The sequence below is a fragment of the Amblyomma americanum genome, chromosome 5 (genome assembly GCF_052857255.1).
Source record: "Amblyomma americanum isolate KBUSLIRL-KWMA chromosome 5, ASM5285725v1, whole genome shotgun sequence".
NCBI lineage: Eukaryota > Metazoa > Arthropoda > Arachnida > Ixodida > Ixodidae > Amblyomma > Amblyomma americanum.
In genome coordinates this window covers 189956451-189984142 of record NC_135501.1, presented here as the reverse complement: position 1 = coordinate 189984142, position 27692 = coordinate 189956451, and the positions used below count along the sequence as shown (strand labels likewise).

The following is a 27692-nucleotide window of genomic DNA, read 5'->3' as shown; positions in this document are numbered from 1 at the left end:
TGAATGTAGATGCAACACCTTTTTTCACTTTCATCAGTCCAGTGGGTGTGCCCTTCAAGGCGGAGTAAATTTCATTTAAAAATCTAAGCGTTCACATGAACTACGAATATTCTACTAATTACTGGGCCACACCCATCGTCGCGTACCAGCCTAGATGTAGAAACTGTGTCATCGCCATTCATGCTGGACTGTCTTGCGTCAAACATGTTGGACAGCCCTATGCAACCTGCTGATTCAAACCTACGCGCGCTCTTTCGAATCAGCCATCGGTCCGGCCTTCCGAGATTTTCGTCCAGCAACAACGCACAGCACAGCTCTTATTGAGTTGGCAACAGTCGCGGACCAATGTAAGGAAGCACCAGCGGCATCAGCGCAAGCTCCGTCTCCGTGCTGCAAGGCAGTGGCTGCACTGATTGGTGTGACTGTGTGTTTTTACATGCCTTTGTGCAACTGATCACAAATGAGACGTAAAAGTTTTGCAACCGATAAGTGCAGATAACAGGCCGTCCACCGGTCTGGTGGTCATATCGGCGACTTGACGCCGACACCCCGCTACTCGCGTCTTACGTCGAAGTGACGGGCAGTAGTGAGCAAGTGACTGCCTCGTCGGAAGCTGCGGCGTCGTTTGTGTTCGGCGACAGCTCATAATGTGGTCATTCTTCGCGAGGGACCCTGCCAAGGACTTTGGCTACGAGATCGGCGAGCTCGTGCCGGGGCTAGAAGACAGATCTATTTGGCAACTTCACGAGGGAAAGAAAAAGGTACGGCTGTTGCGGTTTAAGCTCTCGTCGAGACGACTCGATTGGATGCGTCGTGGCACTTCGTAAAAGCCCATCATTGATGACGCGACGGAGACCGTACAGAATGTTTCTGACGTTCAGTCTGAAGCTTGTGTCACTCTTATCACTCACTTGATGAACGCCTTCCGTTACAGGGAGGTGACCAAGATGTGTCCGTTTTTGTATTTGTAGCGAAGGCAGGCAATGAGAGCTTGGTGAGTGCGACCTTTCATCATATGTTATTGCGGCGGGAACTTTAAATGCACTATTCCGCAGGCTACGTAACGCGCGAATTCTTTATTTATTAGCTGGACACTGCCAAGGCTTCCGTCAAAAGGCTGAAGACTCTGAGACACCCAAACATTCTGCAGTTTGTGGACAGTCTAGAGGTATTCTCCACTTCTGTGATGTTTAGTCATTGTTTTCGTTGGTGATAGTTGTAGTGACATGCATAGTAATGAAAAACTGTATAAAAATGTTTTTCAGACAGAAAAAGTAATTTATCTCGTGACAGAATATGTGGAGCCGCTCATTACTAATTTGGAGTTGCCAAAAAAAGATGAAGAGAAGAAACTGGTTGCATCATGGGGTCTTTACCAAGTTACAGTAAGTGTTATATCTAAGTCTAGTTGTCACACAAGCTTGTTCATTCTCTTGGACTTTATAAAGTTGTAACTCGAGGAAATATTTTACTCCTGCTGTTTTATCGCTGTTTAGAAAGGACTTGCTTTCCTGACTGGAGATTGCGGCCTGTGCCATAACAACATTTGCTCATCATCTGTCTTTGTCAACCGTGCTGGAGAGTGGAAGATTGGTGGCTTGGACTACATGTGTCCTGTAACTGATACTCCACCAAGGAAAAGCCTACCTGCCTTGGACCATTACACGCCACCAGAACTCAAGGACTCATCATCCCATAAAAGGCCAGGGCCAAAATGGTAAAAGGGCCTTGTGATATGGACGTTGAATTCACCTTTCATGAAATGTGTTTTCGGCTGTGTTTTTATGGAGGCAAAACGCTAAGGCGCCCCTGTGCTGTGCAATGCATGTTAAAGATTCCCAGGTGGTCGAAATTGTGGTGGTCGAGCCCTCCACTACAGCACCTCTTTCCTCCTTTCTTGTTTCACTCTCTCCTTTACCCTTTCCCTTACAGTGTTGTTCAGGTGTCCAAGGCTACATGAGACAGATACTGCGCCATTTCCTTTCCCCAAAAACCTATTATTATTAATAATTTCATCCTAACAGAGGAATAATTGCAACATACATCTAGCTGAGTGTGATACCAGACTGAGACAAACATCTAAAAGACAGTGTTTTCTAGAATGCCATTAATAAGAACGTCAAGAGATGGTGCTGCCTACTTGCACAACATTCTGCAACGTACTGTCGTACTAAACACTGCCTCGAGAAATCACCTTTTTGTTCTCATCATTTGCAAACTGAGTAATCTCTGTTGTGTTTTCAGTGAACTCACAGATGGTTTTCTACCCTTTTAATTGCTACTGTTCTCTAAAGCCTAACCTTAAATATACCAGTTAATCATTAATTTGCTCCCAATGGACTTGGCTGAGCCAGTCTCATTATAATCTGACTGTCATTTATGGCTTATGACCAGTCTAGCTTGTCGTGTGTTTTCTGTCACTCTGTGCCCGGTTTAAAGTGAGTAGGACTCATCCAAACAATTTTTCTGGTTTGCCGACAGATGACAGCACGGGCACTAAATGACCATTGTGGTACTATTTTCCAAAAAAAATGTCTCCATTACGAGGTTAAATTAGGTCCAATGCCTGCCATACTTAATATTTGTTGCAGCAGAAAAAAAGCATTAAAGCTTTCATTCGTGGCCTTACATCTGTGCTCAGATGTTGGCCACCTTTACTTCTTTGCAAGAAAACCTACCCCGTTTCAAAAGGCTTTTCCTTAAGGGGGCACTGAGGACAAATTGAAATCGACCTGTATCTATAGATTACTGCGTTCTAACAAAAAGGATGCCACTTTTACTGAATACGAAGCTTAGGCTCTTACAGGCTAAAAAAGGACAGCAAATAAAATACAGTGGTTGCCATCGCAGGTGGATTTGGCCAGTGAACTGTATGCATCGGCGCAATTTTTTTTGCATATCCAGGAGGATAGACTACACTGCTGTTCACTTCAGAATGGGGATCACAAAGCCCTTTTCGGTATAGAATTCATGAATTTGAATGGAATGGCGGGGATATTTTAAATTCAATTGTCTCAGCAATAAATGTGGCTCTCAGTATCGGATGAGCATTAACGTACATGGATAGAGCGGTACAATCAATTTCTACCAGGAGTAAAATTTGGGTGGAGGTTCCTTCAGTGACTGTTGAACACATTTTGAGTAACATTCAGTCTTCTAGTTGCAGTACTAACAATGGTATAAACAAAGGCAGATTCACGTCAGTTAGTAGATTTCTGAGAAGACATTGTTAACATTATTTGTCTTTCTATCCTAAGGGCCAGAGACAGCTGGGGTCTTGGCTGCCTAATGTGGGAAGTTTTCAATGGACCACTGACAAGACCTTCCTCTCTTAAATCTCCTGGAAAGGTTTGCTTTATCATTCTTTATGCAGCCTACTATGCCTGCAAATAGTTGCTCTACATTTTGTTTTATTGCATTTTCAAGAATGAAGTGAGGTTTTTCACTTTTTTGAGCTGTGAAATCACCATTTTTGTTGCATAGATCCCAAAGTCACTGACACCAGCCTTCAATCAACTGACTCATTCGAACTGTGGTTCGCGGCCTAGTCCTGCAGATGTTCTTACAAGGTGTCGCTCAAGCGGAGGCTTCTTCAAGAGCAGCTTCGTTGACACCATGCTTTTCATTGAGGAGATTCAGGTTTGTTGTGGTGTTAACTTCATTGCGTTCTTTGCCAAGGCCCAAGGTGGTAGAAGAACGACACAAATGCTTTTCTGTTTCATTCACCTCAGATCAAGGACAGCACAGAAAAGAATAGGTTCTTCTCGGGTCTCACATCTGTCATGGACAACTTCCCAGCCAATGTGTGCAAATACAAGATTCTCCCTCAACTGATCAATGCATTTGAGTTTGGCGATGCAGGCTCTGCTGTTCTTACGCCACTTTTCAAGGTGAGGCATCTTTATAACTTTTATGTGTCACTACAAGGAAGTGTGCAACCAAACAGCTGAAAACTATTATCTAGTAAGCTAATTATTACCTTGGAAATAAATGCCACGGTTGAGAACGGCATTCAGGGATGTTCACTCCTTGGGCAGGATGAATTTTTCTTCAATTAAAGTTTCTGAGAAAGCTATATAGCTTTCCACTGTAGTCTTATGTCTGCACTTACTTGGAGACTTATGAATGATTACTCCTGTTATTTGTGATGTTCAACTTTAATCATGGTTCATCCTTAACATTCTGTGGAGTTTGTGCCCATTTCGACACAGTGCAGTGGCAGTATGTGCAAAAGCAACAATCATAATGTCATCAGCACAAGAATCACACCACAGAGTAATGCATTTTTCATGATGTACCATGTTTTTCTTCATGTGAGTGTACTGTACATTTTGAGTTCGAAAAAAAGAGTTGGAGTTATTACTTTTTAACTTCTGCATATGTGCAGCGATATGGCTACAAAGGAAAGTTATGCAGCTTTCTGAAAAACCTAGCAGTTGAAGGGACTTTGAGGACAAAAGAAATTTGGCCTGTATCATAGGGTATAGCCGAAAACTACTGTCGCCTAAAGCTGAGCTTTTATAAGCTAGAAAAAGCCCAAAAACACAATACAGGTGTCGGCATAGCTGGCTATAATTTCGCAAGTAATGCATTGACACCAATTTTTTGGGTGCAGATCCCGGAGGCCAGGCAACACTACCATTCACTTATAAAACGGTGATCACGGAGTCCTTTTTGGTGTAGATGTCACTAGTTTGAATCAAGTAGCTGGGTAATATTTAAATTCAATTTTCTCAGCCATAAATGCGTGTTTTGCTGCTGGCCAAAGGTTAGCATAACCTGAAAAGGCCAAATAATCAGATTTTACTGAGAACAATAATTGGATGAAGGAGTCAATTTAAACAAACAGAATATTCGTCTTGCCCTGCAGACTGAACCTGGGACGCAAGTCTCCACCTTGGAGGATTTTCCAAACATATTGGACTACATTAAGCTTCAAGATGTTAGTTCTAATTCTGCACAATAAGATTGATAAACTCTTGATTTTATGGGCACGTTAGATGAACTATTCATTATGCAACTATAGCGGGATACTATAGCAACTATAGCAAAACTAATGTAGAGTTGATTCTGGGAGTCAGCACTGTGTTGTGAGGACTGTATCATGTACTTTGATTTGGACCTTGTTCTTATAATTGCAGATTGGAAAATTGCTGGATGCCGAAGAGTTCCAGAAAAAAATTGTCCCCTGTGTTGTGAAACTGTTCTCGTCAAAAGACAGGGCAACGCGAGCACGCCTCTTGCAGCAGGCAAGGTTTCCTGCTTATCCATTGTCATTTCAGGCTGCATTTGTTTCTTTGCATCATTGTTCACCTGCTGCCTTCACTCTTGTGAACTGTTCTCCCATGGCTTATCTTTCATATTCAAGGTGGACCAGTTTGTTGACCACCTGAGCAATGATGTCCTGAACCAGGAGGTGTTCCCACACGTTGTTCAAGGCTTTTCAGACACTAACCCAACCATCCGGGAGCAGACAGTCAAAGCAATGGTCCACCTAGCACCAAAGCTAAGCTACAACAACCTGAATGAAGAAGTGATGCGGCATTTTGCCCGCCTCCAGGCTAGGGATGACCAGGTTGGCAAGCCATTGCTGCTTCTCTTAATTCAGTACTGCTGTCCTAAGCTGAAATTTTAGTGTGCTGTGCTCTGAATGTTTTCTTCGTCTGCAAATTTTGAACTCTTAACTAGCCTTGTGCTGTTGCATGCTGCAGGTAACTTTGGCTTGAGCTCGAAGGATTCTTGCATGCCATGCACAATGCTCCTGATAAGTGGTCATGAAATAGGCTATGGAAAGAAAGGGTTCTTCGTAAAGAAATATGTCCAAGCTGTATGGAGCATACTCTTGCAGTCATTACATTGCATTAACTTTTGCCTATTGGTTTAGTTGAGCAGCGCATGCTGTGCACCTAACCTTATGCCGTCTTTTTATGTGCAGGGTGGCATACGAACAAACACCACTGTGTGCCTTGGAAAGATAGCCGGCCATCTTCACCCTCAGGTACCTCATCTTGGCTGCCTTTCCATACTTTGCCTGAGTCTCGGATGTGTGCCACTACGTACTGAGGGAGGGATGTCTGCATGTGCAGTAGATGGGCTGCAGGGAAATCGGTCAGTCTTGTATACATAATGCACTGTAGGATTTGTACCTGCTGCGGTGGCTCAGTGGCTTTGACATTTAGCTGCTGATCCCAAGGTCATTGCAGCCGCATTTCTGTGGAGGCAAAATGCAAAAGTGCGCGTGAGCTGTGTGATGTCAGTGCACATTAGAGAACACAAGAGGTGTCTAAAGTAATTAAAGCCTTCTACTACAGTGTTCCATATAGCCCATTTTTTATTTGGAGCATTAGACCCCACATATCACAGTAGGGTTTCTCTTTATTTAGCCCTGAACTCTTCATATTAATCTATTTCTTAACTCTCTTGCTAGTTGTCATTCATTTCACTATGCCTAGAGGGGCATTACTACAAGGTTCAAGTGTAAGCACACAGGAGCTTGCTTCTATGCACAGTTCATGAGTAATTGCAATAAGGGAGTAATTACTTGTTGGCATCCACCCAAGCACAGCCATATGGCTGCAGAGGAAAGCTATACAGCTCCCACAGAAACTTCGTAATGAAAGAAAAATGGTGAGTTTGACTCCCACCACTAGCCGGGCACCCACCGGTTTCCCCAAATAGGTACAAGCCATCCCACAGCGTGGTGCTCGGCTCCCCAGGTTTGGATGGCGTTTGGCACAGGAGCCTGCACTTCCAAATCCCACCACTGTGCGAGCCTGGAATGGGCTGCTCTGCGTTTTCTTTTTTCTTCTTTCACTACGAAGTCTCTGTGGTAGCTGTATAGCTTTCTTCTGTAGTTGTCCGGCTGTGCTTGGGTGGATGCCAGTGAGTAATTACTTCCTTATTGCAAATCTACTCTGCCTTAGGGGATTTCCCTAAACATTTGATCGAGAGAAATAGCATGTCCCACAGTCTCTAGATGCCACCAATGTCAAGCCTCAGCTTATTTGGACTGCAAATTTCATCGCTGCTCGTGTTACATCAACACAATACAAAACTTGCTATGTACCTTTTGCTGTTTAGAAGAATTTCTTGTGGGGCTAGTTGGTGCATTGCTTTGAAGAACCACGTTTCACATTCAAAAGAGACAAACACAGGAAAATGTCAAGGAGACGGAAAGAGCGCAAACTATCAACTGTCAACTATCAACTAGAAAACTATCAACTATCAACCTTTTGCTACATCTCTGATGGTTTTGTGGTTGTGGGATGCCCATGGTAGAATGTGAACCTGGCACTGCTGGACAAATTAGTATTATGAACTGCCTTGGAGTGCTGCTTATGTCCTGCGTTGTGCTCTCATGTGCTGTTTCTGGTGCAGGTGCGGCAGAAAGTGCTCATTGTGGCATTCACGCGTGCCATGCGGGACCCATTCCACCCATCGAGGATGGCAGCCATCTTGGCTCTCTCAGCCACTCAGGGTTACTTTACCCTCAAGGACTGTGCGACCAAGGTGCTGCCTGCCTTGTGTGCTCTCACCATGGACCCTGAGAAGACGGTGCGGGACCACGTAAGTGACTCGGTTTGCCCATTGGCACTCTTACTGGTCGTGTTGTGAGCACTCAATCCTCCTGTCTTAGCTGTATTTCAGTGGCGAAGTCCACTCTTATCTCCGGCTTTAAAGAGACCCTGAGGCGAAGTTGGCTTAGATTTATCGATTACCACTGTCTAAAGACAAGGAGGCTTTTTTCAGGAAAAGCAGAGCTGTTAGTAACTAGAAAAGAGCGAGAATTGAGGTGCAGCTGTTGCCACCACTAGTGAGTTTCTGCAAGCTCGCTGTGGTGATGTCGGGTTGCGATAGTTTTGTCAATCAGAACTGAAAATGAAGGATTGTGCACCTGAATATTAAAGTAACTTTTGGATCACTAGAGCTTTTATTCTGCAAACAAGACGCACACAGAAATAAAACATGGAAAATTAAATGAAGCAAAGTCACAGCACTCGGCGGCATCACCTATGTCACGGTTTGAACTGGAGCGATTGGAAAAATATTTTAACGCTTACTCAAAATCTCTTTGCTATGGAAGCATTTTCTCATGCCGAACAAGTGCTAATGGAGTCACAAAAGGATCAGCTATCAAATTTTACTATGAACGAAGTCCTAGTATAATTGTCCTCCTTTTTTCTTTGCTGTGTCTGGAAATAATTTTATTGGTCTTGTCACGTATTTTCTTCAAACTACATGCATCCTTGCCATTTCTTCATGACAGGTTCTACTACCGTAATATATAAGAGGCACCACCACAGAATTCTTGTTTGACGGAGAAACGTGTCCCCTGCGGGTACAAATAATCTGCAAGGGGGAAATGTTAAAATTTTTAATTTCTGGGGGGGGGGGGGGGGGGGGGAGCGAGCATGCCAAGATTGCAGAAAAGAATTTTTCACCCTCCATCCTTTCAAGGTCTCATTTCTGTACATTGGGGCTCAACAACTTGTTCCACGATAACAAATACTGCTTTAGGCTCATTCCTGTCATAAGAACTCATCATGTAAACAAATCCGCATGTTTTTAAGCATTTTGAAGCTCTCATCCTGCAAGAAAAAAAAATGCGCATTGACGAGCCATGCCAGGGCTACTGTTAGGTGGGGAGACGTTCATCATAAAAGAAATTTTTTTGCATTCATTTCACGTGTCTATCTTGAGATGTTTCTGCGGATGGTTTTGCACCTTTCAGCACTTTACTATAACATTTCTGCGCATTGTGCCTTCTGTACAGGATTTGACAGTATTTAGGATACGTGTAAGAAAGTACATACAGTGCCTAAAAGGGGTATGATGAGAGAACCCTAAAGGAAATGGTCACAAAGCAGAGCTTTCGAAGCGACAGTAGGGGGTGCATTGGGCCTGCTTATATATCTTCTATCACCCTGTGAGTGCTGACCTGAGATGCTGGCAGCGGCTTTTACAAAAAAGTTTCATATATTGCAATATATGAAACATAGCAATAGTTCATTGCACCCACCAATTTTCGCCATTGAAGATAGTGTAATTGGTAGAGAGTGCACAGATGCAAGGGAGTTCATCTGTGCGCTTCTCACTTGTTACAGTGGCATGCCACTTTATTCCAGCTTTCAAATAATTAAACCTACAATTATACATCCGTAACATTTTTTCTCTAGTGAAATCTTAAAATATAGGGAAATTCTTCATACCTACACTAATGTAAGCTTGCAAGAAACGCATTGTGGTAAGTGTGAAAGCTAACAAAATACTAATCCTTTGATGGAATTCTCCCCACAGGCTTTCAGAGCCATTAAGGGCTTCTTGGGGAAACTTGAAAAGGTGTCTGAGGACCCAAGCCTCGCTGAGCAGATGGGTATGTGGCCTCTTAGCAACTGTGAGACCCCTCGAACTGCTTTCAGAGAATCTGAAACAGCCATGATTGTTCTTTTTTTTTTTTGTTACAGAGGCGGATGTCAATGCGGCTAGTTCAAGCGTTCCGTCAAGCCTCGCTGCAAGCTGGGCTGGCTGGGCAGTGACGTCACTGACGTCCAAGTTTTACCGGTCAAAATCCACAGCAGGCTCCCCTAATCCTGGTGCTGCTGGCACTGGTGAGAAAATGCCTGCATTGTATAAGGGTGATTTTAATAAGGCCATGCAAAATTTTTAAAGGCCAAAGGGGTGCAATAAAGGGGTCATCATATGAAGATATATGACAGCCTTTAAAAACGTAAGGAGTGAAGCATAATCCATGTAAATATGCACGCTCGACAAGGCTCTAGGTTTGCCGTAAAAAGACACAAATGTACTCCCCGGTGCACTGTTCGAGTGCTCTAGACAGGTGTGTGGACTACTGTACAAAACCACCATGGTTGACATTGTACTAGGGGTGTGAATTTTTTGAAAAGTTGTACACAGGAAAGCAATCACCTTGTAACACTAATAATATTGAAATTCCTATTTCACTTACATGTATTTCTTGTAAGGTGCTCGAGCATATTCTTGTGAAATATCTCAATACCTTCTTAGATACAAACAAGATCATAAGTAAAGCGCAACATGGGTTCAGGCACGGCTTTTCCACCAACACGCAAATAATAGCAACCATCAACGAAATCGCTAAAGTTCTAGATATGAATGGCCATGTAGACATAATATTTTTGGACTTCTCCAAAGCATTTGATAGGGTGCCTCATAATAAATTAATCCTGAAGATGAAAACAATTGGTATACCTTCCAAAATAATCAATTGGGTTATATCGTACTTGACGAACAGAAAACAGTATGTAACATAGATGGCTCTTGTTCTGAAAATTTAGATGTCAACTCGGGAGTGCCCCAAGGATCTGTAATAGGACCAGTTTTATTTAATATTTATATCAATGATTTGGTCGACTCTGTCAGGCCAACTTTATCAGTTAAACTGTTTTCAGACGACTGTGTCATTTTTAAAACCATAAATTCTGTTATGGATCAACTCGAGCTGAACGCAAATCTAAAATTACTAGCAGAATGGTGTGATAAATGGGATATGATGATTAACATTGAAAAGACTGTGCATATGTGTGTTACTAATAAAAGAAAAAAACAGGAATTTTTCATATAGCATGGGCAGTAATATGATTAAACAAGTAGTGGAATGTAAGTATTTAGGCGTCACAATTACAAACAGGATTAAATGGACGGCGCACATCTATAACATATGCTCTCTTCAGCTCGTAAAAAATTAGGCTTTTTAAAACACAAATTAGGAAGATCGTCAAGCGAATTGAGAAGCAAGGCGTACAAAGCGCTAGTAAGGCCTTCCTTGGAGTACGCTAGTATTGTGCGGGACCCTCACACAACGGTAGATATAGAAAAAATTGAAAAAATTCAGAGGCTAGCCGCGCGTCTTATATTCAACCGCTACAAACGCCGGGACTCTCCATCTGCTATGTTGCAAGAGGCAAAGCTTGAATGCTTCAGAGAATGAAGAAAAACGGCTCGAATTAAATTTCTTGGTCATTTGTATTTTTCAAAACTAGGCATAGACCCCAGGATTTCATAACTAAACAGTCATCAAAGAAATCTCGTCATAAGCATAAACACTACATTGAACCCATTTCTGCCCGCATGAATGCCTATAAGTATTCATTTTTTCCTAATACGATTACTGATTGGAACGCACTGCCTCATGATTCTCCTTTGCTTGCCTGCCCTGAGTAATTTCAACCGTCGGTTGGCGCTGCCTGTGATGCGCTGTGTTGTTGACACTGCGTATCGTTTCTTTCATCCTGTGCCTATTTAGCGTTGTATAAGTGTTGGTCGTCCTTTTTAGTACTTGTTTCGTCGTCATGTTTCTTTTTTTCGTTCAAGGTCGAAGTTTTGTACTCTATTTTTTTGTACTGTGCCTCTCCTGCTTGGACCGTATTTGGTCCGCAGTATGTGATAATTAAAATAAATAAAATAATAAATACAAAATATAATTATAGAGTAGTGTTAATTTTTGCGAAGCAGCTTTATTTTTTCACAGAATTAAGCTTAGCATCTGTGGGCATGCTGCTTTTGCAACCATTGATGCTTGCACGTCAGGATTTTTGTGTGATGCAGATGTGAGGTTTTTTGACCTTACCGGTGTAAAAGGAAAGCCTCTCACGGCTCACAGCACCAGGTGCTTCGTGTGGTAACATAGTTTAGTTTGTTCTTAGTTGACCTAGACCTTTCAGTGTTCAAGCTCAATCTTGAACACTCAAGCTTGAACACTGAAACTGAAACTAATGCATTTGGTCACAAGAAGTCAATTACCGCTTTGGCCTTTGTGTAAGAAAACTTCCCTCTGGCAGACATGAACACAGCCATAAGCTCTGTTACATGAATGGCCTGCGTTGGCACCTAGCAAATGTAGAACCTTATTTATTTCCTAATCTTGCACTACAAGCGTTTGTTTTCTATTGGTTCATACCTGGTATTTTTTTGCTTAAAGTCAACATTTTTCACTTTCAGCATTGACCGTGCAGATGTAAATGCACTTAGAATAACTCTCATGGCACATATTGTTTGGCACTCAAGTTTTGTGGGCAGCGGTTCTATAGTAATCTTATTGACTTTCGTTATAACAGGAGGCTCACAATCCCAGCCATCTTCAAACATGGCTTCACCCACGACAGAAGGTGCTGCTTCAAGCGATCGCCGGGCATCAGAGGATGCTAGTGTCGATTCCGGCTCAGGAGTTGATGACAAGTGGGAAGACCAAGAGGACTGGGGAGATATGGAGGTAGGTACCACTCTTCCCTAGTATTGTTTGCCTGGCACTTTTTTGTGTTGAACAGCATTTTGTGGGGCCTTCCATACTTGTATCATTCTGCTTGCTTTATGTACCATTGGCACCTAATGAGCATATTTTGTCCATTCTGTTTTTGATTAAAGTGACCTTTTGTTACTATCTTTTAGCATTGTTATTAGCTTGGTCAGGGGAGGAGCCATTGTGGAGTCTGTGAACCTCTGGTCAGAGCCCCGGGCCACAGAATCGTGGGATTTCAGGTTTATTATCAAGCTGTGTGGCTACACTCAACTGGATATAAATCTAAATTAGTCCCTTATTAGGTTCTCAAAAAATGTAAAATGTATGTACAAATGTTTGCTGTTCCCATGTGTTAAAGGGACAGTCTACTCTCAGAGACCATTATTGGCATATTCTGGTAATCTTATACCATGGTGGCAATAATGAGGTTGGGACTCAGTTTGAATTGGTAATTTATGTTTTAAATCAGCAAAGAAAATCAGATCCGAGTGGATGGCAGAGTCACCCTGTGTTCTCTCGTTGTGGCTAACATGGTAGATGCCTGGGGTGAACATGCTGCTTTTCATCACTACGCCTCAGCATCATGCAGACAGTTAATTTTTGTTCATATGAACTTAAGGCAGCATTCTTTTCATTCTTTCAATAGATTACACAAACTTTGATTGTTTAACCTTGCTTGATCATAATGTAACATTTTTTTTAGAAAGAAATCGCACAACCGGCGCTATCATCTATGCCACCTGTGGGGATGGCTCCGCATTTAGCCACAGCTGCAGTATCACAGTGCTTACTAGTTGCCACAATTAACTTGCTATTAGGGCATTTGGTTCGGTTCTTGCTTTCTCATTGTCTCATAAAATGTTAGTGAAGCTCATACATATGTGTTTAAAAGTACTCAGTATGGTTTCTTGCTCACTATGCTCCACAACAAGTGGTAACAGCTGGAATTCAAAGGAGGTGATACGAGTAATGTGGTGTAAGTAGTAGACTAGACTTCAGATCGGAACCTGCACTCACAGATCATGCAAGCTCCGATTCATATGTGCTCTTGGTCTACATAAAAGAAAACAACTGGCATTCAAGAACTGCAGTTGTTCTATTTTTTCATGTAAAACACAACTAAGTGCTATAGACCTAATTGTCCAAGCAAAGTACACTTTGAAAATACCTATTACTGATTTGCGCTCATACCTAGGATGAAATGCTTAATTGCACAGTGTGATAAAATGTTTGTTATTATTAAACTGGCCTATACATATAGTATTGTAGAGGGGGGACTTTTCCTTTTTAGAATTCAGGTCCAGTGCCTTCTTATGGATGGTGATGTACAAGGTCTTGCGCGAGCTTGTATGAGGCCTTGAAAGAGAGCTTGCTCATGAGACTTGTGATGTGCATGTTCTTGCCACTGCAGGAGGAGAATAAGAGCAACCCTGAGAAGACCCGTGTGTCATCTCGGGAGCCCATCTCATCGGCACAAGATGGCTGGGACGACGGTGGCTGGGAGAGCTTTGAAGAAGAACGTGCACCTGTGAGCACTGGGCTTTACTTTGCATTGTTCCTTGCAGAGTTCGGATTTAGATGTGTGCTGTGTATCATTTCTGTTCAACGTGCCACAAAACAAATTTTTGGTGCGTGAACGCATTAGAGAGCACTCAATAGACTTAAACAAGACAGCTGCATCTGTTTCTCCTCACAAAACTTTAGTGTTAGCCTTGGATACAAGGAATAGCGCCTTTTTGTTCTTTTAACTTATTTCACAATCATATTAGTATTTCCTCTTCTGTTTGATTAGCTGTTTTTTGGCATGCTTACTCTGGACCTATCCTGGAAAGGAGTGCCAATTCACATGTGTGTCATTCTGCTGGCTAAACAAAAATGTTGAAAATAAGTTGGAAAATATGCCCTCACCATGTGTACAGGTATTGACTGTGGTCATTCACTGGTGGTCGAGTGTCGGGGAGCACAGTAACTGAGTGTGTTATATGATGTCATGTCATAGAAAAGTCAAGTGCAGTGAAGGTGTTTGTGACTTTCATTTTGCTTGCACCTGACTAAGTTTTTGCCCAGTAATATCTTTGGTGCAATGACATCAACTGTTAAAGGCTCTCAGGCATACCTGTTCTTGCATGTTGCAGTCTCCTGAAGAATCGTCAAGCAAGTCCAGCTCTCAATCCAAACCTCCCTTGGATGCCAAGCCAGCTAGTACCTACAACTGGGGAACAACTCGGGACAATGAAACGGATGATTTCTTCGCGAGTGCCTCTCGTCTAGGAGCAACAAAACAGGTGCCTACTTGATGCTCTTTACCTTATTCTAACATAATAATGCTTTTTTGTGCCAAAGATTTGGGTGAGAAAAAAATATTCAACTGAGCAGACCGCACTTCTCTTTGTAATACTGATAGTGAGGAGGCAGATGTTGCTAATAGACGTTCCTGTTTTTTTCCAAAAGATGTTGGATGCTTTACTGATAGGCTTACATCGCAAAAGAATGAACTTGTATGTCACACATAGTGGACATGCAGCATGTTATTTCTTGTACACATTGCTATGAAAGTAGCAGTGTAATATGGTACCAAATAATCGTTGGAGGCACTTAGATATCTCTTAACTGCGGGAAGGCAAAATCCGTTTGCGAATCATTGCACTGATTTGAATTTTCCGCGCTTGAATTCATTTCACGACAAAGGAGAAGAGCAGCTGGCGCGAGCGTGGCACAGAGATCACGTGACATCACAAGGTCACGCGATCTTAAGGTCACGTGACCTAAAATGTAATGGGCGAACGCGAGTATGAGCCATTAAAGGATATTGCCTTAAAAGAGAGAGAGAAAGGAATTTTAATGAGAGGAAAGTAGGAGTGGTCGACTGGTGGTAGCATGACCCTGGCCTGCTACTCCACACTGGGGAAAAGGGAAGGGAAGGAAAGGGAAAGAGCGAATGAAGGTTGCTGATGGCATAATACAATGAGTTTCATGGGGTGGTGTCCACACACACACACACATTGGCTCTTTTGGTGGCGCTTCTTAATTTCGTCTTCTTTGCTCATTCTTTTCAGTCTAAACCAGTGGCAGCCACTTTAAAGCAGAGTCCAAGTTCTGAAAATGCATGGGAAAACAATGACTGGGACAACTGGGGTGCCAGCAAAGGTAAGATTATTGCGTGCAGTGTTTGATTTTTCTCCTGTCACAAATCAGTATGTCGAGAAATTCATAGTTCTGCATTCTCCTTCCTGTATTAATGTGCCCCGCTTTCCTGTCACCCATAGATTGCCTACTTGTCTTGAATAATGCTACTGAAATTCTAAACCTTATGGTTGACATTTTTCTGTACACATCATCTTGGGATAGGAGTTGCTGTAAGGCTCACAACACAGTGGTATGCTTTGCAACATTTCCTGTAGCAGTATGATATTTGCAAGGGTGTGTTAACCTATTATGTGCTTCTTCAAAAAATTAGTTCATTGCAGTGAAATGTTTTAAGAGCATAAGCTCTTACTCATCACGTTTTAATATTTCGTGGAGTCTGCTACCACCATGAGATCATAGCGCCATTTGTGGCAGCAACTAGAAAACAGCACATCTCACATTGACTTGTTGCGCCATCTACAATAGCATTGTAGAAACAACCACCTACCATGTGCCAATGATGACATCACGGTCCAATATGGTGGATAGAGGTGGAACTATGTGAATGTGACGTCAGGGGACGAAATGGCGCATAGTTTCGGTTTCTTGAATCTCTTTCCCCCCTCCCCAACAAATATCCTATAACGGGTAGGAAAACTCCGGTTACGAGACCGCTACATATGCATGCATTCGTTCCGCTATAAGACTCCAACAACAAGGGGTACCCATCTGGGGACAGTTGTGTACCGAATTTTGTAGGCAAATAAAACCCTATGGGTTGTGGTATAGAAATAAAACCACAATTAAATAATAGGTAAACATTGTATACATGCAATTAATAATTGAAGCATTACCATATCGCACCGCAAGCCGAATTCTAGGCCCACCTTGACCCTCCATTTGGGACGTATCTTGAGGGGGTGTAACTCGACAACGGGTAGACGTGCATCATAATTTCTCTTATAGATGGCGATAGGCATCAATCGCTCCGCTAGACAGTGTTCGTGCACACATAACTGAGCATGGTGGCAATCCACCCTGTTTCGAATGGGACGCTTTTATGTTCCATCCATCCGTAATGAGCTGTCTCCCTCGGGAGCTCCTCTCAGATGCGCTCGTTTCGCCGATACATTCACCACCGCAGTGTGTGTAAAGAAGGAGATAGATGATCCCACACCATCAACATCTTGCGCTGTGGCCGAAGAAGATCTGGGAAATAAGTCCAAGAGATCAGACATACCCGGATACTTCCGAAAACGCCGGGCGGCTGAAACCGAAGAGAAGCGAAAGACGAGACAGCAGAACGACCGAGAACGCAAGCGAGCTCGCATTGCGGAAGAAAGTGAAGACGAACGCGTCGCTCGTCTTGAGAAACGGCGCGAGGAACACCGAAGGAAGAAGGCTCGGAATGCCGCGTGCACTGCGACCTCGGCAGTTGCGTCTCCAGAGTCATAAATTTTGGCCAAGAACAGTCTGCAAGTCTAAAAAAAATCCATTGACTGTGGTAGTGAAAACCATTGAAAGCCATTGATTGTGGTAGAAAAAACCATTGACCATGTACATTGTATGTACAAGTAAAATGTTTGTGAGTGTGTTTATCATATGGAGAAATAAATGTACAAATTCGTATTTCCATTGGTGTACCTCCCTTTAATCTCATTCATATCAATTCTAGTAAACCAAACAGCTAACGCTCGTTACTTGAATGTCTTCCAGACGGTGGCGGCCTCTCTTTATTAGCGCCTTCACCTGGAAAATTTTTCTGTGTTTTTCTGCCATCAAGTATGTTGTTCCAATATGTGCTGGCAAGTGTGCAAACTCCGTAGCTTCTATGCATCACATGTATTGCTTGGTCACAAACTGTTCTTCACTGTAACCTGTGTACTACATTACAGCTGAACCCAGATATATTGAGCTGAAAGGGGATTGTAAAATAATTTGATGTGTCAGTATTTCACTGTATTAATTATCCTGATGTGAGATCTAGTTGCAAGTCCGGCATTTTTTATATTTGCTTTGTCCGCTACGAATGGTACGTTTATGATTATCACACCGCCTATACAAGTTCTCAAGTGTTGGAACTGATTTTAATATTAATTGCACTAATTAAAGTGCATGTAACATAGGTATAACACATTCATTACTGTATGTGAAGAATATGCTGGCACTTTCTATGCTGGTATTTTCGCGTGCGAGACACGGCAGGAGTGCATGCCGCGCCAGTAAGCAAACAATGGCTGTATTAAGCGTGGATTGAATAGAGTTTTCTGCATGCCACGCCCAATATGCCATCATAATGGATTACAGTTGCTTGAAGTGACTCAGTACGCCCTGATGAGCATTTGACGTGTGTAACAGCACTGGCTCGATAGTAGCCTTTAAGTGCATAAAGCACTGCAGCTAGCTGACGCCATGCTGCATTTGGAGTCGGATACAGATGCACAGCGCTACTATACTTGTTTCGTGATACTTGCAGTGAGACGTTTCTGCTGCTGGATGTAGGCAATTGCAGTCGAGGACTGAAAATTTGTACCCCTGATTTTTCAGACATGCTTGATTATTTGGACTTTTTTGCGGCGCCACTACATGGCCCATAGAGCCAATGTATAAGAGCATCTGAAATTTCGGACGCACTACAACTGACTGCTCGATTTTTCAGATCTCACTCGCCACCAGTGCCCAAGCCGTCTTATAATGTGTACAGTAAAGCCTCGTTAATTAAAACTGCAAGGAAGATCGAAAACTGATCAAACAAAATGAAACTTGAGCTAAACTGAGCCTCTTAAATGGTGGGGCTGATATTTTCCGTGAGTCGGTACATTGTGCTCACGTAGTTTCAAATTCGTACCGTTCCTGAATGTCGTCCGCTGCACAAACAAACAGTAGTCGCATTTCGCGGAAGTCATCTGTCCAGGGTCTTCGTCCAGACCTTGGGAAGAAGTAGCAGTGAAGAGTGTGGGAGGCGTGTGGCTTCAGGGAGATGGCGAGCGCAACCCTGACTTTTCTATCGTAAAACCATCAGCAACTGGTGTTCTGATGGCAGGCAAGATGCATATCATTATACGCAAACCATTGCAGAGTGCATGTTGCCAGTTACGATTCCAATTTTGGCTTTTGTCGCTAGGCCTAATTACAGAGGCCATAACTAATATCCACAACCTACAGCATATTCAGAATAAGTTACTTTTTTTAGTAAAATTTGATTTTTTGGATAATTTCGCAGTCCCCAGAAAGTCTGAAAAATTGGTCGTCAACTGTATTCAAATTGCCTTTGTTCAGTGGAGGTGGGTTCAACTGCATTTGCTTTGTAACTTGAACAGGGTACTACTTGCTGAGGATGATTTTATTTTCACGCTGCACTTTTGAGATAAATCCCGAGTTTTCCTCGGCAGCTCCAGGCCCAGCACTGGGTGGCAAGGGCGACTCGAAGAGCGAAGAGTCTCGGCAGCAACGGGAGGCCAAGCGTCAGCAACGGCAGAAGGAGCTGCAAGAGCGGAGAGCGGCACGCCAGGCTGCGGGGCCCATGAAGCTAGGTGTCAAAAAAGAATTTTAAGGAGAAAAACGTTACGAAACCTGTGAATAAATGCAATGTTTTTGAGTGTTTTAACCAAGTAGTCAGGGTTTCATCACAAACAAGCCTTTTTTTTGTAAACTGTGGCAACTTTGTTACGAGGAAAATAACCATTTGCTTTGAGAAGCAAATTGAGGCCATATTTCTGTAATCTCGAATGCGAGAACCAAAAACATACGCTGTGCTTAAGCCTTGAAAGGACAGTTACACAAAAAAATCTTTTTCAAATGGTTGCAACTAAAGTGCTCAGGAATTTTTCGAAGCAGACATTGATTGCTTGCTTCAGGATACTGCGGAAACGGTGACGTCAGTGTGATGACTAAGGCCCCTAGTTTCCATGATTCCTCAGAAAATCGCAGATTTTAAGATTTTTTTTGTGGGAATGTGCAATAGTTTTTTTTGATGATTATGTTTGTGAATGTCAGTAGTAATACTAGAATAATGGAAATGTGATTAATTTAACTGTCTGAATTTTTGTGGGACATGGAATCTTTTAATGAATGAAGTACTGCTGGTGCCTTAACACACTTGTTTCCCCATTTGCTTAAGCGAGCTAGCGCATCAAGTGCTGCGGTTCTGATAACGTGCCTGCACACTTCAATGAGATGAGTCATGGTACTGGCACCTACCGAAAGCAGTACTACCTTATTTGCGCAAACATAATAGTTTTTTTCCATGAATCATCTGGTTCAGAAAGCGCCTCACATTATATTTGGACCTAAACTACAAATGCAGCGCGATGTTATTTTTTTCTGCAGTGTTCTATAAGATCCTCACAGCTCACTCACTCACTATGCTTGTGAGCTGAGAGGAAAAGCCAACTTATCAACGGCCTTGGGCCACAGAGGCAAAGCGTGTGACCGCTTCTGCTCGAAAGGTTGCGTGCACTAACACACAGGAGGCATTCTCACTTCGCTGATGATGGTTGTGATTATTGTGTAATTATTGCCACTCATACGCAGGGAACTGTTGCATCTGAAGTTGAACCTTTAGCTTTTGCAGATTTCTAGAGAATTTATGGCAGGTGTTGCACATAGGGTATCTGTTATTAGCCTACAGTATCTCATCATGTCCTAAACACGTTAACCATTTTATTCAAAGTGCAAGTATAGACTGTCAAGTGTTAAGCTTAACGTAAACATTGTGGTGATGCTGGAAAAGTCCTTACTGCATCGTTGCCACTGTTGTGGGCCGACATTTTTTCATCACTGCAATTCATCGTCTTGTGCTTTCTCACTCTTCTTCTCTTCTTCGTACATTGGGTTTGAGAACGTCCCTGGTTGCTGCTTCTCGCTTGAGCCAAAATGAGGGAAGTTCTGCAAGAAGAGAAAATAATTTGTGTGTTAAAATAATTTAATAAACCCGTGCTCTAACCTCCTGTAGTTACAATTAGCCAACATTTTGAGGAACCAAGCCTTGTTCAAAGATGTTTTTCAAGGGGTAGCACATATAAGCCTAATAAAATCTAAGTGTGCTTTCATTAAAGAGAATCATAAAATGATGCATTAGAGTGAGAACTATTAAATCTTGAGAGATGACAAGCATCTCAACTCAACCTACTTTAGAGAGTTCAGGCTTGACAAGTGAGAAAAGTTGAGTGAAGGTTTAGGCCCTGTGTGAAAGGTCACATGATCATTTTTGTGTGTTAATTTAACTTTCTTCAAGTCATCACTGCTGGTTACATTTTATTCTTTATTTGAGCATTTGAAAAACTAGCTTCAACAGAGTAATACTAACAAAATATGTGGCAGAGATTGTTTTGACAAGGAGTCAGTGTCAAGGGTAGGAAACTCCGGTAAATTTCGGCTTCATCTACTTCAGCACACCTGGCAGCTGAGGGTGAATTGATGCTTAAAATTGAACAATTTCTGCCCTTGAACCTAGCGTGATAAAGTTGCGGCCTTGGCCGAATTGTTTGAGTGACCGGGATACGAAGCTGCTCTTTTTTCTTTTTTCGACGGCAGTGGTTTGAATCCCGCTCGGGGATGAAGTTTTTTCCTGCTGGTTACTATTTTCATGACGACGATGCAACACTCTAGTTTGCTTCCCCCCGGCCGCTATGGGAGGAATTGGCACTGACGTCTATATTTACTAGACAGTGGTGTGTATTGAAGTTTCCTACTCTTGACAGTGTTACAAAAACATGGATAATGTACATGATTGTGCATGTGACAGGTTGCCTCTATACAATGGTAATGCTGTTTGATAAATGGGGTTTAACGTCCCAAAAGTGACACGTGACCTATGAAGGATTGCCATAGTGGAGTGCTCTGGATTAATTTAGGCCATCTGGGGTTCTTTAATATGTGCTGACATCGCACAGCACACAGGCGGTTTTGCATTTTGCCTCCATCAAAATCGGGATTCAGTCTTGCAACCTTAGGATCAGCAGCCAAACGACAAAGCCACTATGCTACCACGGTGGGTGATTATCTGTACTCAGTTATATATGGCAGATTAATTTCGCAGACGTAGCTATCTCGGCAAAAGTAGAGCACATAGGTTTAACCTTTGTCTCTGTATCTTTGGAAGCAGCTATTGTATCGGGTAAAATTAAGTGTTCTGTATTGAAGGAGTTTAAGCCTAACTAACGAATTTCATAATTGTTGAATCTTTCGAACACAGAAGCACGCAATACATGTAAATGCGGCTGGACTGGCCTCGTTATTTTCATTAGAGACGTAAGTGCACATAGCACTGGCGTAAGTACTTTGCAGGTGCGAGGTATAGCGAACAGATGGTCTGCATTTGTCACTTATAAATGCCACTGATGGCCACCAAGAGCGCATTGGTACTTGCAGTGGAACCTTTGCAAAGACTACTTGTGGGTCATAACAGCAAGGTAGCGTGCTTTTTGGTGCCAAAAATTTGAATTTTTAAAGTAGGTGCCTGAAAACAGCAAATGTAATACATCTCGGTTCCATATTGCATTGAGCTATCCAAGTCCAGGTCGACTTTAATGTTCAGCATTTATTTTTTCTTCATTGCGGTGAATTCGAACAGTTGACTTATATCTTCATGCATCACTCGCTGTTCGGCAGGCAGTGCACACAAAAGAATGGAGCAGTTGAGATGAGACCAGTAAACATTGCAACAAACAACGAAGTTAAGTCTGGTGCCAAAGTTGGAATATTTGCACCGAACAAAGGGGCTGCCTCCCTTGTACTACCACCAACGAATGAAATGCGAACAAGAAAACTGAGGAGGTAACACACAAATACCAGCATATTAGCTTCTGGAGAATAAATACGAGAGGTTGATTGACAGTTCTGAAGAGTCTTCACGCCTTCAAAGTGAAATTACAATCCAATAGTATGACCTTCCCCTGGCTAAGAGCTTCATACTTTGCTATTTGTGGCTGAACTATCTTGTTTGCATTTCATTCTTTGTTGATAGTACCTTCATTAGTTATTATTAGTTTATAGGAGTTGACAGTTTTTTACACACTGGTCAATGGAGACAGTGGGGACCTAAGTTGAGCAGTCACGACATTACCTCAAAGGGTCCAGCCAAGGGATTCTCGAAGCTGGATTCATCCCCTGAGGGTACCAGGGCATCGTGCGGCGTGGTGCCCAGTTCCAGCTCGATGCGCCCACTGTCGAAACGGGCCATGGGCATCAGTGGTCTGCCCCTGGAGCACCAATGAAGCATGGTAAGCATCTGTTCGCGTACGGCAGCAACTGTGTCAAAAAGGTGCCTTCACTGCCTATTTTTTTTTTCCAGCATAGCAAGCTGTTATACGATGGTTTTTGCTAGAGCGTCGTGAAAGCAAGGACAGGCGTATAGCATTGAACAACCCCCCCCCCCCCCCCAGATCCGCTTGTCCAGGTCCAGAAGAGGGCGTGCTACCGACATCCAGTGGATATTGCATATTGGGCCAATTCTGAACTAATTCTTCTGCGGACGTCTTTAGGTCGTTCTTGCTGGACATCTTGCCAACGTCCTGAGCCGGCCTTCTTTCGGATTTGATCTGCAAACTTGCTGCGCTTTGCTGTGACCATTTCTGTGCTACAAATGTCAACATATATAAAACGGCCTCAAGAAATTATTCAAGTATGTGAACCCTCATCTAGCTTAATTTTGTTCATTTGACCTCAAAGTTGGCCAATGAAATTTGAAAGAAACCCTTGGATTCGAAAAAAAAGGATTACAAATATTACAAACAGCATAAACAGAAACAAATGTATCCCGCGGGCTACCGATCGAATGTTTTTCTTTTGATGGGCAGATACTCTGAGACGACTTTGTGGACTAACTGTGTAGTACAGAAGTTACGAGTGCGAGACGGCGGGGCTTGTTTGACTGCCGCGTAAAGTTACCTGCGATTATAGAGCTCAAGCGATATCAAGCATATTCCCTATGTGGGCCATCACAGGCGCCAGAGGATTAACCAAGAGAGCATTCCTTAATATAGCAAGATTACAACAGCACGTTTGCAGTGCAAGAAGGAAGTGTTTAATTGTCTTCGTTACGCAGTTGGCATAAAGATAAAGATCAAATTCTTGCGGGAGTCCAGTTGTCCGCTATTCGTCCTACGGACGTCCGGCGGATATTGAATAGCCACATGGTCACGGTGTCCAACGGGTATTCGATTAAGGTCCGAAAGTCTAAAGCCGGTTCCACACATCCATGGAAAAAACAAAACATACGAAAACGGACTTAGGAATCGCGACGTCCGCAGGACGCACAACGAACTTATCTTTCCAGAAGAATTTCAAAGATCGGCCAGAAAGTCCAAATGGATTTTAAATCAGTTTGTCTGGCGGCAGTGACCCAGTAGTTGTCCAGCATTTGGAGCAGTCGCAAGAACGAGAAATGCAGGGGTTTCTTTAATGGAAGCTTGTAGATAGATAAATTTAATGAAACGAAGGCAAAGAGGTCGGCCAAAGATTGATGTCATAGACTCAGCAATATAATAATAGAGATACATTTCAAGCACTGTTTCCAAGATCATTTTTTCACTTTCTGCAGTGCTTTTTAACTAAAAGTACTTTGAAGTTAACCCCTCGAGGTTGAGAGGTTAAGGTTGATAGCTACTGGCGGAATCCACCTTGCGCATTCTGCCGGCAATTTCTCCACCGTAGCGACACTTAAGGTCCACAAACTAGGCACATACCTGAGACCTGGCTGAGCTACATGTTATACGCACAATCACCCATAATAGTCAATAGTCTACACCTGCTGTCATCATCTGGAGTCAAGATTTGAGTCCTGGAGGAACTTTAAAAGAAGGCGTGCATCCTCTCTTCTACTTGAGTGTTTTGCGCATGTGTAGACAACATCCTGAAGGGAACTGTGATGGGCTCCTGTCTTGAGGCAAACAAACAACACACCTTTCTGCGATGTACACTGGGCAGCATATAGGATAATGTTCCATATCAGCGCACACCCCACACGTGGAACATAGCGGAGACGATGCCAGGCCTGTCTTATACATCCATGCAGGAGTACGGGCAGAGTTGGTGCGCATGAAATGTAACAAGGTGGCTTCGGATTTTAACGCTCATTGCAGAAAAGCCAGTGTCCAGCGAGAATTGTGAGACAAAAATCAATTGTTAATTTATTTTCCTTCCCTTACGGCCCAGCCCAGCTGTCCACAGAGATATGTGGGACAGGCGTCCTTTCCTCAAATTGTCCAATGGGCCATGCGTCGCCCTGAAGGGGGATGGTGTTGTTTCGTGCACTCCTTGGCAGTGCTGCAACACGCTGTCGCAGCGTCGTCCTCTAAATTTTTTTTTGCTCCCTTGGCCACACATGACTTGTAGGTGAACTCCACAAGGTACTGAAACGGCTGAGCACCCCTTGGATTATGCATGCCATATCGACTACATACATAGTGCGAATATTTCATTATGCAACTTTACTTAACACTCAACACTTAGTGGACGCCCTTCATGGCCAGGTGTCAGCTAGTTCAAAACAGTGTAGTGAGCTTACGGTGGCAAAGTTACCACATTGTATTGTTCAAGTGTCATCCTCTTTGTTCATTGTGCATTGCAGGTTGTTCGGCAACTTTAATTAAAGCAAGGTGTTTATTTGTAATGAACGTGTTGTGCACTGTAAACACTGCCGGGTCCGACAACTTGCAGGTTGCTTCACCGCGTTTGCTCATTTCCGTGAAGGTTCAGAAAAAGCTTTGGAAATATTACTTTTACCTGAATTTAAAACGTTTTACCTACAGCCCCGAAAATGTCTAGGAGATGTCCGTCGGGCCTCAAATGCTGTATGCATAAACAGCTTCCTGCACTAGTGAAACATCCGAATAAGCGCTCTAAGATGCCCGCAGGACATCATAAGGGCTACCAATTTGTACGTTCGTTAGAGACTTGCGGACATCTGTTGTAAATCCGTCAGTGATCTGTGGACATCCTGCTGATGTCCTAAACATCTGGAAGCAGTAGTCCACTGGTCTTCCATGGCAGTTAATGTCCATTAGGGTATTTTGTCAGCGCCTTGGAATGAGCAGGGCCAATAGGTAGCTGGTAGAGTTTGCATGGAAACGATGTTTGATATACGACGTATTAAACTGCCGAAAACATACACACTTTGCAAGATTTCGGAGGCGCTGGCATTGGTTAGTTGCGGCACGCGTTTGGCTAGAATTGGCAACATAACGGGCGACAACTTGGGCATAGGATATCTGCACGGAGAGTGCCAACAATATGCGTGTGGTCATTGGGTAATGTAGAGCCAGTTTCAGTTTACTAGAAACGTATCGTACGGACAGCTAGTGAAGTACCACACTCTTTGATGGTGGCGTGGTACAACTGCAAGCATAATTTTTAAAGCTCATTCTTGGCGCATTTTACGCATGAACTGTGCGTACGTGAGCTCAGGGGACGGCTGTGTCCCCTCACTGCTGACGACCTGTACTTTGCTGCAGGGCTAAGGCTGCGAGATATAGATTTCTCTGACTCTTTTACTTTTTCTGGCCAAATGTTGCGTGTGCGACGCTGAAGCGTGTTCGTCTTTCCGTAACCGTGTAGCAGCGAGGAAGGTCACGTGACGTGACATCTCAGGGAGCAGCCTCAGCTGGAGAGGCCTTACGCGCATGCCTAGTAAACAGCCGTCGCGATAGGGAAGGGTATTCACGTGACGTCACGGGCGCCATTAGGTTGTCCAGCACGTAGCTTCAGCAGTGCAGGCAGGAGCAGGTGGCGATAATCCCATTCGACCCGCCCGCAGCCTTTTGCGGTGCTCCACAGACAACAAAATGGCGGTCGCTGTGACGTCAGTGAATACTATCTATTGGAAGGGGAGCTTATTCCTCATTTTTCCTGTTCTACGAGAGCACTTTCCATTGTTCCCGACAACCATACAACCTATCCATTTCACCCATCCTCTCCTCTATGTCCCAGGGGAGATCAGGAGAGTCTCCCCGGGCCCGCTCCCCCGGCTGTGGGTCGCTATGCAGCTTCCGCCCCCCCCCCCCCCCTTTTTATTTTTCAATTTCCCCACCTACGGGTAGTAAAATTACCATTGCCCTCGGGCATTTTCTTTTATCTTCAAATTGGAATAAGCCTGTTATACGTCAGTTGAGCAGACAACGGCTTATTATTTTTCAATCTTTTTAGGTTGCCCCAACCTAATATTTTTCTATGCCCGATCGGCACGGGCAGGGACAATTTATTTTTCATTCTTTTTACAGTGCCACAATAATCTTTGCCCAAGCCCGTTATACTTAGTGGCATGGGCAGGCTCACTTTATTTTTTATTCTTTTTACAGTCCCACAATATTTTTGTCCACCGTGGCTAGCCCGTTATGGTGTAGGAACAGCGCTAAGAACAGGACAGAAGTCAAACATGGAAGCACATGGACTTCTGTTCTGTTCTTAGCGCTGTTCCTACACCTTGCAATACCAACTAGCCCGTCAACTCGCTCTCCTTAGCCCGTTATACCTAGTGGCACGAGCAGGGACACCTTATTTTTTATTCTTTTTACAGTCCTACAATATTTTTTGTCCACCATGGCGGCGTCCTTCGAACTCATGAAAAGGCCTATAGAAAAAAGAAAAATGAAACTGACTTTTCAGCAATTACACTGCAGCTACGCCATGTGAGATTTGTTGCGCACAGCAGACAATGAAGGCTTGCACACCTTCGTAGGTATAATATAACGATTCTTTCCGGTTACATTCTATATTTGAGTTCCTCGCCCTTCACTGAAGCGACTGTTCGCTCTTCATTTTTGGCCCAAGCCCAGGGCGCGACGCTGCAGCAGCCATATTTGGCTAAAGGTGGAGAATTCAAAAACATAATGGAATCGGGAAAGAACTGTTATAATATACGAACCCTGATTGTTGGGTAACTTTTGTATTGGTAACGCAAGTGCACCTTCTGTGCGAGTGTACCAAGCTCGGTCGAACAATAAGAACAAAAAAAAAACGTTGGAAATAGGGGATATTCAAAATTCCTCAAGTGCGCTTTCCACATGCCTATGTTGCGAAATGCAAAATGGCCGACTTCTCTCTCTCTCTCTCTATATATATATATATATATATATATATATATATAATATCACCAAAAATTGAAGAAACATAACAGGATTTAATTCACGACGTTTCGGCTGGAGGACCAGCCAACCAAATCAGCTGCCAGAAATCACTTTTGATATATATATATATATATATATATATATATATATCCTTCGTGGTCTACAGGTCAAGTACTGGCGCTGAGGGTGTAGATAGAATGTGAGAAACGTATTTTGAAAAGCAT

At 43.1% G+C, this 27692-nt stretch overlaps 2 protein-coding genes across 3 annotated transcripts in view; one reads left to right on the top strand and one right to left on the bottom strand.

Annotated features, from left to right (window-relative positions):
- The first annotated feature begins 327 nt into the window (after positions 1-327).
- yata (N-terminal kinase-like protein yata) lies at positions 328-19010 on the top strand. Of its 2 annotated transcripts, none has more exons than XM_077666213.1 (19): positions 328-761; positions 935-994; positions 1088-1168; positions 1266-1385; positions 1497-1717; positions 3258-3348; positions 3484-3639; positions 3732-3890; positions 5142-5249; positions 5369-5575; positions 5936-5998; positions 7378-7566; positions 9298-9373; positions 9465-9608; positions 12096-12250; positions 13689-13805; positions 14413-14562; positions 15334-15424; positions 18796-19010. In XM_077666213.1, the coding sequence occupies exons 1-19, from the start codon at positions 648-650 to the stop codon at positions 18954-18956; spliced, it is 2463 nt and encodes an 820-aa protein (XP_077522339.1). In that variant the 5' UTR covers positions 328-647; the 3' UTR covers positions 18957-19010. The 2 variants fall into 2 exon arrangements, with proteins under 2 accessions (XP_077522339.1, XP_077522338.1); XM_077666212.1 differs by lacking the exon at positions 18796-19010 and adding an exon at positions 16548-17036.
- The window catches only part of Amnionless (amnion associated transmembrane protein), a 43177-nt gene continuing 34210 nt past the window's right edge, over positions 18726-27692 (bottom strand). The window contains exons 11-13 of the mRNA XM_077666216.1: positions 22470-22605; positions 20143-20290; positions 18726-18932 (exon numbers count right to left, since the gene is read on the bottom strand). Of these exons, the coding sequence (XP_077522342.1) occupies positions 20180-20290; positions 22470-22605 (247 nt within the window). The 3' untranslated portion in view covers positions 18726-18932; positions 20143-20179. The remainder of the gene's footprint in view (positions 18933-20142; positions 20291-22469; positions 22606-27692) is intronic.